At 35.4% G+C, this 13,402-nt stretch overlaps 4 protein-coding genes across 4 annotated transcripts; 3 read left to right on the plus strand and 1 right to left on the minus strand.

Annotated features, from left to right (window-relative positions):
- Positions 1-2,232: 2,232 nt before the first annotated feature.
- LOC116023023 lies at positions 2,233-3,672 on the plus strand. The gene is made up of 5 exons (XM_031263963.1): positions 2,233-2,546; positions 2,701-2,775; positions 2,874-2,956; positions 3,057-3,244; positions 3,364-3,672. Exons 1-5 carry the CDS (start codon positions 2,365-2,367, stop codon positions 3,490-3,492), a joined length of 657 nt encoding a protein of 218 aa, XP_031119823.1. The 5' UTR covers positions 2,233-2,364; the 3' UTR covers positions 3,493-3,672.
- A 607-nt stretch (positions 3,673-4,279) lies between these two features.
- LOC116021807 (31 kDa ribonucleoprotein, chloroplastic) lies at positions 4,280-6,573 on the plus strand. The gene is made up of 5 exons (XM_031262286.1): positions 4,280-4,745; positions 4,851-4,949; positions 5,051-5,332; positions 5,492-5,642; positions 6,194-6,573. The coding sequence occupies exons 1-4, from the start codon at positions 4,377-4,379 to the stop codon at positions 5,606-5,608; spliced, it is 867 nt and encodes a 288-aa protein (XP_031118146.1). The 5' UTR covers positions 4,280-4,376; the 3' UTR covers positions 5,609-5,642; positions 6,194-6,573.
- Positions 6,574-8,674: 2,101 nt separating this feature from the next.
- On the plus strand, positions 8,675-9,743 carry LOC116022835 (blue copper protein-like). Its single transcript, XM_031263719.1, has 2 exons — positions 8,675-8,924; positions 9,152-9,743. Exons 1-2 carry the CDS (start codon positions 8,756-8,758, stop codon positions 9,544-9,546), a joined length of 564 nt encoding a protein of 187 aa, XP_031119579.1. The 5' UTR covers positions 8,675-8,755; the 3' UTR covers positions 9,547-9,743.
- Positions 9,744-11,746: 2,003 nt separating this feature from the next.
- On the minus strand, positions 11,747-13,054 carry LOC116023726 (blue copper protein-like). Its single transcript, XM_031264734.1, has 2 exons — positions 12,883-13,054; positions 11,747-12,250 (listed from the first exon to the last, which is right to left on the minus strand). Exons 1-2 carry the CDS (start codon positions 13,052-13,054, stop codon positions 12,039-12,041), a joined length of 384 nt encoding a protein of 127 aa, XP_031120594.1. The 3' UTR covers positions 11,747-12,038.
- Positions 13,055-13,402: the final 348 nt, after the last annotated feature.

Raw genomic sequence — 13,402 nt, forward strand, 5'->3', positions numbered from 1 at the left:
AAGTAGTGTAATATTTTGGACATGTAAAATTACTTTTTGTGTTTAGTTTGGATTGTGGAATATAATATTATCTTGTATGGTTAAGAGTTATATTTTAAATTATATTGATTAATTTACTATAAATGTGTGTGGATGTGCATTTATTTATTTATATGAAATATATCAATATTTAAATATTAATAAAAATAATTAAATATAAAAATATATCATGTATATTTGATTATATAAACATATATTTATTTTATATTTACGAGGTGGCCATGGCATTATTAGACCCAATGGACCTTGTGGACTCGACTAATTTACTATGACCATCTGCCCAAAAAATTATTATATTAGCCCATAACAGCAAAACAATATTTCCCACTTTGTTTGTTTTTTTTTTGTTTTGTTTTGTTTTTTTGTTTTTTGTTTTTTTTTTCTTTGTGACTATGTCGCAGTCTCGCGGATTTCAAACTCGAAGATGGGCTCCGGGGTAGGGGTAGCTAACGGCCTAGGGGTCACAAATTCTTACGGAGCCCCGGCCATGGACTCTCATTATGTCATTCGAATCCCAAGCTCTTGTGTCCTTCGTCATAGACTCTTCTTGGACTGTCCGGGATCATCTCTTTGAATTCTGAACTATGAGTTCAAGAACTCTAGATTTCATTCTTGAGCCATTTTAATATTTCCAATCATACTTAAATCTAGAGGACGTTATAGATTCATGATATTATATATCATAGATGATGCAATATTTTCTTTGCTACTGTTTCTTAGAAGACTTTGAAGAGATTGGTTGAAGAAGAGTTTGAAATTTCTTGATTCGTTTCCGTGTAAAAGGAGATATATATATGCACGTGAGTCTAGCTACCACCTAGTAGTAGATATATATGGATAAAAACATTAACAATAAAACTTACGTGGAAATTTAAGGTTTACCCCTACATGGCTACATCTTTGGAATTGGAACACGTGGAAGAATAATACCAAGTCATGCATCAAGAGTACATTTCTTTAGATAGGAACAAACAACAAAACAACATAATTAAGGATTTCTACGTTGTACAACTCCAAATTGAATGGATCGATGTTCATCCCCCCAATTTATTTCATTCTTTACTACATAGGTACTACCAGTACAGTCCTCCTTTCGTGTATACTTCTCCTACCGTGTCTTTCCAATTCATAAAATTATATAAAGACAAATGCTATTTATACTTTTTTTTTTTAAAGTAACTATTTCACTTAGTAATGTAACATGCAATGCAAGTAACTACATAATGCAAGAAATTCGAATTCGGCCTACTTCTAGCTCTTCAAAGCAGTTAATTATACTCGACTAGATCATATGTAAAAATTAATAATATTAACCGACCGAACACAATTTCGATCACATTATTTACTCTCCCAAACACTTTACTCTTGATAGTTCACTTACTAAAACTAGTAAAACAAAGTTAACTAAACCCGTCACATTGTACGTAAAATATAAATTACACTAAAAATGACCTAATTACAGAAGTGATGACGATTCAAGAGAGGTGGAATTAGGTGGCGATGGAGATGGAGAACATATTTTTTCAACCATTGATTGCGGTGATAATATACGAGTAAAAAGAAAGTAATAAAACTCGACCATGGAGGCTGGCCTGGTCGTCGTTGAAGGGGGTAAATATGTCCTTACAATCGCGAGTGCAATATCTAGGAACGTGCTAGTAGTTGACAATATCAGAACTGTACGTTCATGCTTGTTTTCATAGTACAATGACAGGAGTTGTTAGGTTTCCTTAATTAAATATTGGTTAAACTAATCTTAGTTAATTTAGTGATATAAATTTTGTTTAACATAACATGTTTTCATTAATTAATTAGGGAAATTGCAGTTACTATCAATCTTTACTGGATAAATTCCTTCTTATAACTAGTTAACAAATGACCATAAAATAACATAGGTTGTCAGATCAACTCAAATTAAGAAGATTAAGAGATCGTTTTTGCTTAAAATTAAACTTAAAATTTTAATTTGTAACTGCTAAATTAATAGTTTGATCAACTTAATTAATTGGAGTTGTCTAAACCTATGCTCGGCCAGTTGCTCGTCAAGAAGACGGTGCGAACCTTCCACTATTGAACCATGGAATTCTTAGAACAACCTTGACAGACACGGCATCCCAGAAAAAGTCAAAGTGCATGGCTCTATATATATAATGCAATTTGCCCAGAAACCCAAATATTCAATTCTCTCTTCAACGTAACTATTCAAAAGCTCAAGTCTTTCTAAATTCTAACTTCTCCCATTGGTTATCTTTCATCCAATAACTTTCCTGCAACTTACAAACGCCTCGAAAAGTCTGAGATAACAGTACAAGCTAAGGTTCATCAATGGCGACATCATCAATCCGTTTCCCCGGTTTTGTCTCAACAAACCCTGCCGGTTCTAGACCGACAACCTCAAAGAACATCAGGGGTTTGAAAACTTTGGGTTTGGGAGGTTTACACCTATGCTCCTCAGTCCTCAAAACTAGCAATAAGAGTTTGCAAAGTAGCTTTGTAAACCCTAACAGGTAATTTCAGTTGGTTTTCGACTTCATTCTTATTTTCACCTTTTTTTCTTTAGTAACCTCCCATTATGTCATAATTTCAGAGGCTTAATTAAATTATTTTAATTTTTTTTTTAAATTTTGTGATATTAATTAATATATAAAATAAAATCTGCAGAGGGCTTCTTGTCTGCTTCAGCGGCACGGAACCAGGAATTCCCTTGCCTTCAGGACCGCCGGATTCGAATCCACTGTAAGTTCATAGTAAAAGATGGAAAAAATTAAAATAAAATAAACGAATTAAGGTTGTAAGTATATAATTAAATTTGTGGTGATTTAATTTAATTGCAGAAAGGGTTGGGTGATAGGGCTCCTGATATCAGTGGTTATACCATTTTTCCGTCATAAATTTGGATCGTTTCTGCAAATCAAAAGTAAGATTATTCAATCCTTTAATTTAGTTAACGTTTGAATAGTCAGTTTTGTTAGTTATAGTTTGTTTAGATTTTAATTTGTGTGTTTTTGGGCGTCCAGGCGCTATAGACAAGGTGGAAGAAATCGTGCACGGCGTAGAGAAGGTGGCGGAGGTGGTGGAAAAGGTGGCGGAAGAGATCGGCGAGAATCTGCCGGCCGGGAAACTGAAAGATGCGGTGGAGATGATCGAACATGTGGCGGAGAAAGCTGACAAGGACGCCGAAGCATTAGGAGAATTTATTGATAAGGTAATTAGTCCTTTATTTAGTACAGACCGAACACATTTTTTAATTTGATATCAGAATTAAATTATTTTTGATTACGGGGTGTCAACGATTAATGATGGAAATAAACATAAATAATGCAGGTGGAAGAAGTAGGAGATAAATTGGAAGATGGGGTGGAGTCATTGGTGGAGTTGGTGCACCACAAAGAAGATGAAGATGAAGATGGTGCAGTGAAAGTTGAGCAACCTCCCAAAGAGGAAAGTTTGTAGGGCTAAATATTCATGCAAACTTATAGCAAGAATTATTATTTTTAAAAAATTTATTCATAGCAAAATAATGTATAGCAATTTCAATATTCTTTTGTAATTATTTTAACATTATTGCAAAGACTTTGAATATCAAGTGATTGTATTTATGTGTTTCAATGCCAACATAGTTTAACTAGTTAACTAATTAAATTCATAAGTTTTGTTTTGTTAGCCGTTCAAATTCTAGTTTACAAGTATTTAAAGACAATCAAATTTTAACACGTATAAAACATTTATCCTTCTAAGAATTGAACTTTTTGAATAAAAACAAGATAAACCCACACGAGCAATTCAGTTAGTACTGGAATGATAAATTGAGGGTAAAGACTTATAACTAAGCCTTAACCACTATAATATAAGAGTTTCAATTCATTTAATGTGGACACTTGATACTGGTCCGTCTACTTAAAAGTCATGAGTCACTCTAATCAAATCAAAACAACATTAAAAATTCTGTAATATATTTAATATATTAAAATTTAAAAATATGTTAAATGTGAATATTCATTTGTAGTGTGTTTATTTAATTAAAAGTAAATATCAATTTTATTCAAATTAAATAATTATTAATTTGAGAAATAAATATAAATAAAAACCTTGTTGGTCAATAGAGTTGGGGAAGTAGCCAAGTAGGATTGGTGCCAACTTGTCAAGTTGTCAACTTATCCACAATTTCTCTTTCTCCGAAACGGCGCCGTTTAAATTATCTTCCTCTTTTTGTGAATCGCCGTCGCCCCTTATCCGTTTCTCGGCAGAGTTTCAAACCCCCACCACGCAGCGGCAAAAAATCGCCATTGAAAGTTGAAAGCTTTCACAGTTTCACTCTCTGAAATCGTCCAGAGAAAATGTCAATCCATGGCTTAGTCTGTTCTCCTTCAACAATTCACTTCTGCGCTCAAGAATTGCCCTTTTCGCCACCTTCATTTTCATCTCTTTACAAGTCTGCGCGACCCTCTTCTCTTCTCATTCCGCCCACTCTTTCCTTACGCAATTCGCCTCTATTACTTCCATTTCCCCTTACGCCCAAAACGCCCCGCTTTCATGTCTTGCAAGCCACCGCGCCGTTGTCAGAGGCAATTGGTCGAACAGAAGATGTGCAGTCTGGTGACGAAGCTCCTGGAAACAGAGTGCTGGCCCAGAATGTTCCCTGGAACTCCACTGCAGACGACCTTCGTCCGCTGTTTGAGAAGTATGGTACTGTCGTCGACATTGAGGTTCGTAGTCCTGATTATTTGATTCTGTTGATTAGCGTTGCTTGTTTTTTCAATTTTCTGAAATGGGTTCCTTGTTCCTTTTAATTATTTGGTCTGCTGGGTAAGCTTTCAATGTATAACAAGAGTAGGAACAGAGGTTTAGCATTTGTGACAATGGGTTCACACGAGGAGGCTGTGGCAGCTCTCACCAATCTTGACTCGTATGTAAGCATATTGAATTTGAGAACTAATTGTTTCCCAGAATTTAAGTGATGTGTTGTCGTTTAAAAGTTCAATCTTTTTTGCATTTTATGTGGTGTAAATAGGAATTTGAAGGGAGAATTTTGAAGCTTAATTGGGCAACACCAAAGCGGAAGAAACCTTCTTCTCCACCGGTTCCTAAGCCTATTTACAACTTGTTTGTGGCGAATTTGCCATTCCAAGCAAGAGCTAAAGACCTTCGAGAATTCTTTAATGCTGACAATGGAAATGTTGCTTCTGCTGAGGTAATATTTCTTGAAGATCCAAGGCGGTCTGCTGGATATGGATTTGTTTCCTTCAACACCAAGGAGGCCGCTGAAGCTGCACTCTTGGCTTTCGAGGGGAAGGTAATGCTAAACTTCATTTGTCGTTGCAGTGTTGGCTTGTCAGCTGAATGCTTTGCTCTATCAATGTTTTATGGTGTTCGTTTTTAGATTATGTTTTCGAATTCAAATCGGTTGTTGTTGGCTATTGTATGGAACAGTGAGAGTTTATGTTTATTTCAGGAGTTTATGGGTAGACCGATTAGGGTGGCACGTAGCAAAATGTATCTGAGAGAACAGACAAAACTGGATATTCAATCTCAAAGTGCCCCAAGTGAGTCAAATCCCGAGGGAGAGTAGAGGCTCAATACTTTGCCTGTTGTTGGTTGAAATGGTGAGTTTCAATGTTCTTTATTTGTATATCACTATGCTTGAGGTATTTCTTGAGGTTTTATGAGAAATGCTAGTTTTATGATGTCAAAGTTTCTCTCTCTTTCACTTAGTTCAACTGAAATTAGCTTTTGTAATCAGTTTAGTTATACGATTACCTTTTGCCATTTAGTTGATTATCTTTTGCATGTTAACTTAAAAGAATTGAACATTTGATCTCGCATCACTATGCATTTAAAACATACAGGCTACTATGACATCCTTAACTCCAAGGGGCAAGACGTGAATAGATAGCTTGATAGTATTTTGTTGTAGCGGTGATCAAACCTACATACATATTACACAAGATTTTTTGTTTTGATGTTTAGCAAAATCTTTCTCTCGGGGCTCTGCATTATGCCCCGTTATACCCTGTATGTTGATAGGATATTCTTTCATCTCGGGGCGATCCATAGCTATCCTCTGTTTTCCAAGATACTTTGTTCGGTTCCTTCTTTTTGGACACCATATGTCTTACCGATAAACCATGATTCTTCTCTTGCTTTGTTCTTCCAGGTTCAGGCCAATTGGAGCTGCAGATAATACCTTGCTTACTCAATCAATGCATTTTGGCTCTTATCTTGCAAGATGGTAGGCTTTTACATTATACTTCGACTAATTATGTGGTAGCGATGTTACCCAAAAAAAAAACGAAGAAGAAAAATGATAAAGAGCAGAATGAATGAAAGTAGGGAAGAAAAACAGATTTTGACATCAATATTGGCAACTCTGAGTTACTCAAATTTAAAAAGAAAAGTTTGAAACCAATTTCTTTGCTTTGAACTTGTATAGAGATTATGGTGTCAACGAACACTTGTACAACATTGCTACTAACTAAGCTTGTAAAAGGATGTAATGCTATGAGGTATTTTATGGTCTTTGTGATAGTTTCATCACATTTTTGTGCATAGTTTTCTCTTTAGTACGTATTTCTATTGTTGAGATCATCTGCCTTAGTGTGTGGGGTGGCAAGTGAAAGGAAAAACAATCCAAGATCTAAACCCTTACTTACGCGGGCTTGATAGAGACAAAATTGTGCCTTACTTGAATTGCCCCCCATGTTGTACTACAAACTAGTATGGGAAAAGATCTGCATGCAGTTGGCAAATTATATCTTAGATAACATATGAGACAGGTGGAAGGTATGGGACGAGCAGTTTCTTGAAGAGCGAATTCGATCCTATAGTCTCATCTTCTTTGTTCGATAACTGGGGAGAGTATCGCTACTCTGTCCGACAGAGCATTTTGGAGGATGTAAATTTTGATAACTTAGCTGAAGGCAGAGGTTAGACTTTTGCTTATTGTGCACAAGGAGCTCCCCTCACTTTGGTGAGACTCGATCCCTAGTCTTTTCTCTCAAACTTCATCCCTGTGACCAATTGAGCTGCCCTTAGCTGGACAAGTGGAGGATTTTTTAAGGGGTAAAAGTGGGAGATTAGGATGGTAAGCATGAGAGGTTTGAAGGGAAAGTTGGTGAGTTTTGGCCTGACCTGTTTGGAGGAAAATAGGTGAGTTGGTCCCAACCATTTCCAGATAATTGAAAGGACCATTGCAGTGTTGATGTGGTTAGCATGTGGTCGGACCCTCTTCATGTTTATGGCTGCTCTGTTAGGTATACACACAATCATTGCTATCTTCCACAAATAATATAATTACCCTTCATAATTGGATGTTAAGTCTCGATTAAAAGTCTGTCTATATATATATATAAAAGTTGAGCTCCGACATTGAGGTCTTAGGGCTACTAGCTTTTTGTCATCGAAATTGATTACAAAGTAAATTGTAGGATGTGCGTTAGTAGAGTATGGTTCAAATGTGGGAGTTTAAACTCCTTACCATCTGGCAGTTGTATTACGCACGTTCGTCATTTCAATACACCGTGCTTAGAAAATTAAAATATACTATGTAAATTTTAACACGATTTTTATTTTTAATTAGTTAATTGGGTAATGAAATTATGAATATATAATTCATGATGCCTCATCACCAACCTATTCTCTGGCAGTATGACACCTGTGAGACACTTAGAGAAGTCTTAATTTATTTTACTAATCTCATTATGTCCTCGTGGCATGGGAACCATCTAATTAATTATGTCCCCAATATAATCCACCTTTTTATCTGTATGGTATGCTTCATATTTAATAAGCTTCCATTTTTTATTTATTTATGTTTTTTAATAAAAAGAAAAGGTAAAGAAGTACTTTCCGCCATGCCACCAACTTCAGAAACTTAATTATTTTGTTACTCTAGAAGTCATTTTTTGCACGAAAATATTATATGTATTCCTACTTTTGTGAGTAATATATCCTATCTTTGTAAGTGAGGAAATAAAAGGAGATTAATTTTCGTTTAAAGGAAATAGAAGAAGGTTAATTCTTGTTTTAAATTTGATCTTTATATAAATAAAATAACAACCTTTTACATAATAACTCAACGTGTCGGAGTCAAACAATAAATAGTAATACTGGTAATTGAAAGAACATCTTAACAAGATCCACTAAGAATTCAAATGTGGCAATTTACTCCTGAGAGAAAACGAAAGTCAAACCAATGAATACTAGACGTGAAAGGTTTAGGTAAAGAGTAAAAGAGTATTATTTAAGTAATCCCACCATCCCCATGCTACTATAATGGATGAAGCTCCTTTACAACCACACATTCCATAATTATTAGATTAATGCAAATCACCTAATCTTCTTTCACACATCCATTGTCCACAAAAAGCAAAATTTCTTCATTCCCGATCCCATTTTTCAGCACAACAAAATAGTGAAAAGACAAATCACAATAACTCAGGTCAGGTGACACAACATCATGGTGACTCAGAAGTTATTAAGTGGAATTAAAGGATCAATTTGCAAAGAACCTATCATTAAGTGAAATTTTCACACGGTAACTGTCAAGACTGTATCTTATGGTCTTAATTTTCACACGGTAACGGTCAAGACTGCATCTTATGGTCTTTCACACCTTAATTAGTGTATATAAGTAAGCTTCATTCCCTCTTCTCTGCTCCATCATATCTTCAACAAACCATCTCTCTCTTTCTCTCTCTCTCTCTAATAGACACAAAAAATGGCAATCTTTGGTGTGGGAAATATAGTTTTGGTTCTTAGCATATTGTGCAACGTTGTACCAAGTTTGGGTACGAAGTACACTGTCGGAGACACCTCAGGGTGGGCACTTAGCGTCGATTATGGAACTTGGGCTAGTGGCAAAACTTTCAAAGTCGGTGATTCTCTTGGTAAGCTCTCTATCATATATCATTTTTTTTAGTATCAATTGTATAATTTCCATTCACACCATTCATTTTCGCAGTCACAAATTACTGGATCAAGCACAATCAAATGTTCATAAAATTAAAAATCTCTCAATTTTTGATAATCAGAAAATAAAATTGTCACAAGAAATCGTACCAAATTAAACTTTTTTCTTTTAATACTACTGATTCTGTTATAATGTAATTTGCAGTGTTCAATTATCCAAGTGGACACACGGTGGATGAAGTGAGTGGGAGCGACTACAAGTCATGCAGTGCGGCGAATTCCATCAGCACAGACAGCAGCGGCGCCACCACCATCCCTCTAAAGGCCGCCGGAAAACGCTACTTCATCTGCTCCGTCATGGGCCATTGCAGCGGCGGCATGAAATTGGAGGTCAACGTGGAAGCAGCGGGATCCGGCGGTTCTACACCGCCGTCGTCAACTTCACCGCCAGCCTCCGGCGGCGGCGCCACCCCGGATTCTCCGGCGACAAAGAGTGCTCCCAAGCAAGAAGTTCCGGCGCCGTCGTCTTCCCCGGCCACCGTGTCTCCATTAGCGGCTTCTTTGTTTCTGGGTGTAATGATTGTGTTGTTGGCTTTTTGATGGTCAGGATAGAGGCAGTGCTGCATGTGTTTGTAATGATTATGATGTTTTCTATTGAGTGATTTATCCATTTTAATATGATTTTATCCACTTTGTGTGCTTCTTTTTGAGTTTGTTAGATTTAATTTCATGCTCATTTTATTTTTTGAATGACGATGAAATCTGTTTTCTGTATATGAAAATATGTATTTAATAAACCTGGCTAGCTTCAGCTGTGTATAGTAATAGCATGTAAATCACACTGAAGAGACAAATTGCATATATTAGGAGTCCTCGATCAAGAAAATATTGGCAAGAATCGGGCTGTTAAATATTGATAACAAATGGTGAAGTTTATTATATATGGAGTAATTAAGTCAACCATTATGACAACACTTCACTCAAAAGGGCTCCAGAAAAGGACTCAATTTTGTTATATTTCCTCTTGTAAGTGTGCAAAAAGTAGTGTTCCACTTTGATACGCAGATAATGGATCCCAAAGAATAGTCATTGTCAAATATATAGATCAGAGCTGATAGAATATTTAAGGGATATATAAAAAAGAATCAAAGAGAGCCATTGCAACAACTATCATGGGAAATTAACCTATTTAATTGATTATATATATATAATCAATTAGATGAAGATATGAATGTCAACACGATAGGTACTCACCCATTTAACAATTCCGATCCCAAACCCTATAACCAATTATATTGCCATATGAATACGACACAAATAAATGCATCGCAAACTAACCCAATTGCATGTTACATACTTAATTGAACTTCATGTTATCCAACCCGGCCCACTACTATTCCTACATAACAAATGCTTACGGTTAGGGGTAACGGTAACCCAGCTAAGATGGCAAGAGATTCACGCTTGTAACCACAATATTACGAGTTCAAATCTTTGCCCCCTTGGTTTAAATCGATCAGCTATGGATATATAATCTAGGTTGATTTATTTCCCTGTGGTGAAAAAGATTGCTGGTTAGGGTCAAGGTGAGGTTTAATTTACTCACACTCCGAAAGGATTGTAGGATTTCCGTTGTCATCCCACAAAAAAAAAAAAAGGGTTTTCCTCATCATTAGAAAAAAAAAATGCTTACGCTTATTAGTCAAGAATTATGATATTCACCATATAAATATATAATAGTTTTTAGAGAGTCAATGTACAATATACCTGACGGAGAGAAGCGTAGCAAGAGAAGAGGAAACAGTTCTTATTATTTCATTAAAGATGGAACATACAAAACTGTGAGAGACTACATATACAGTATATATACATGAAGGTGGAGAGGACGACGGTTATAACAGAATGAGGATGGGTAAGGACCATTCTGCCCAGTGCTAAACTACCCCTTTATCCTCCATTAATACCAATTGATACAGGTGTCTTTTGTGACTCCAGCCACCATCAGATGTATTTAAAACACATTTAATTAACTAAAAAAGGTTGTAATTAACTTTCTTGTTAATAAGGTTAACACTTGCTTCAAGCTACAGGTAGGGTTCCATCCCTATAACGAACATTGAGGATTTGAGTTTGACTACTTATGCGCAGAAGTGTACAGTTTGGTGTTAAGTTTTAAAAAGTATATTAACTCAATTTACCTATTCATGACTTGTGCGAATTAATGAGGTTCATGATATAGTAATCAAAATCTGAAAACATGAGTTATTATATATCAATATATCATATTATCTTTCTTGTTCACACACACACACATATTTAGAAAGTATTAATTTGTTGCGGCTCTATATATGCTAGAAGCTTACAGACAAGATCAGAGCTTCAAACAGCCTGCATGCATGGGAAGTAGAAAGAAATTAAACGAATCGATCTTCATATATATATATATACTAGTATTTTGTACGCGCTATGCGCGAAAACTTATGCCCAATATTAAAATATTAATAAATACAAATAATTAAAATGTATAATTCAAATAATATATGCACAAATAATATATGTATTTTATACACACATATATGATTTACCATTCATAAAAATTTAATTAAAATATAATCAACTATTAAATTAATTATATAATAATTTTAATAAAATGACAATTAAAGAATAGGAAAATGATATGATAGATATAGGTGTATGGTAATAATGATGGAGTTAAAAGTAACGGTGTTATAACGGTGTAAGGGTAGTTTTGTATAACAAGAATGTAGTAGGGACAATTTTGTCTAATAACATTGAAGTGTACAACATTTAAAGTAAAATGTACGCATTTATTAGCATCCAAAAAGAGGGACATAAATCAAGGATATAACCTTGATTGAGACTTATTATGTTTTTAGATATTTATTACGTACACAGTGATAAACAAGCTAGATACATTGAAGAGCTCCTATTTATTATTACGTGCAGACTTATAGGTAGCATGCATGCATGCATAGAGTCTACGTTATTCATACAAATTAAAGACGACAGACATATATAGGAATTGAAGATCGATGTGATACGATGATCCATGGAAGAAAGCTGAGCTGAGATCAGCTTGACTTCACAGAGACTTTCATCTTGAGATTGGAAACACAGTCTGTGAGGACAGAAGAGGTGAAGAATAAATCACCGACTTGGTTAAGAACAACAGATGTGCTGCCGCTGGCGTCAATGATCAGATTCTGGTCTGTGATGCAATTAACGAAAGCATTTTCATCTGCCATTCGCGCCACGTTGTGCACAAGTGGCAAATAGTTGAATTCTGCATGCCCAAATGATAAAATTTAATGTTAGTTAAGCAAACAAAATGTTCAAGATAAACTCGCAACCATTATTTGATGGCATACAAAGAATAAACACCCTACCGTGTAAAAGATTACGTAAACCAATTTAATTAAATTGTCTATTACTAACCCATGCAAATCTAGATGGTCAACAGGGACAAATTATATGATGGACCAGGGTTCACTATATATTGTGGATTCTAATCCAAAATGTATTATGTGTCTCCAATTTATATTATATGCCCGCATGAAAATAAATTGAAGGTAATTAACTATATATGTGTGTGTATTAAAGTTCAAATGCGAACCAGTCTTAATTTATGAACCTGTGAATTACTGAAGCATTGCACCGCAACTTCTACATGAATGCACAGCTCCTACACGGAGGATCCCTTTGTCTGATGCAGTGCATTTATGTAGTAATTGCGGTGCAATTTTAGTTAGCAGGTTCACCTGTTAAAGGCCACCCTATATATATATATATATATATATATATATATATATATATATATATATATATATATATATATATAATATGTTAACTGCACACATAACACTGAGACACGAACATGGAGTTAAATGCGCATTATGCATGCATGGAGGTACTTACCGAGAACGTCTCCGACTTTGAAGTCCTTGTCGGAGGCCCATGCATTAAGATTAACGCCCTCGTTCCAACCCAGAATGTCGCCGCCGACTTTGTAGACGACGGTGGCCAAGCTTGGGGAGGCAAGGCCCAAAATGAGGAACAAGCACAAGAATTTGGTTGCAGAGGAAGCCATTTCTTCAATTCTAGGGTTTTGTGATTAAAGGATATGAAGAAGAAGAAATAGCTGAGAATGTGGTGAGGGTGATGATGATACGAGGGGGTTTATATAGTTGCGGAGAGGCCATGCATTTGATGGGGATTGTACAAGGTACTATGTTTTTTAATTGTCGATCAGATCTCCGCGTATTTATGAATAATTGATTTCATTTTACGATGATTATTATGATTTAATTTACCAATTTGCTGACTTTTTAATTAATTCCGCTGCCGACCATGTGCACAATTTGAATATATTTGTTTTGTGTGTGATTCACGAGTCTTTTTTTCACAAATAAGAATTGAGCAAGAGATTCCAAGTTTT

The sequence above is a fragment of the Ipomoea triloba genome, chromosome 6 (assembly GCF_003576645.1).
Source record: "Ipomoea triloba cultivar NCNSP0323 chromosome 6, ASM357664v1".
NCBI classification, from domain to species: domain Eukaryota; kingdom Viridiplantae; phylum Streptophyta; class Magnoliopsida; order Solanales; family Convolvulaceae; genus Ipomoea; species Ipomoea triloba.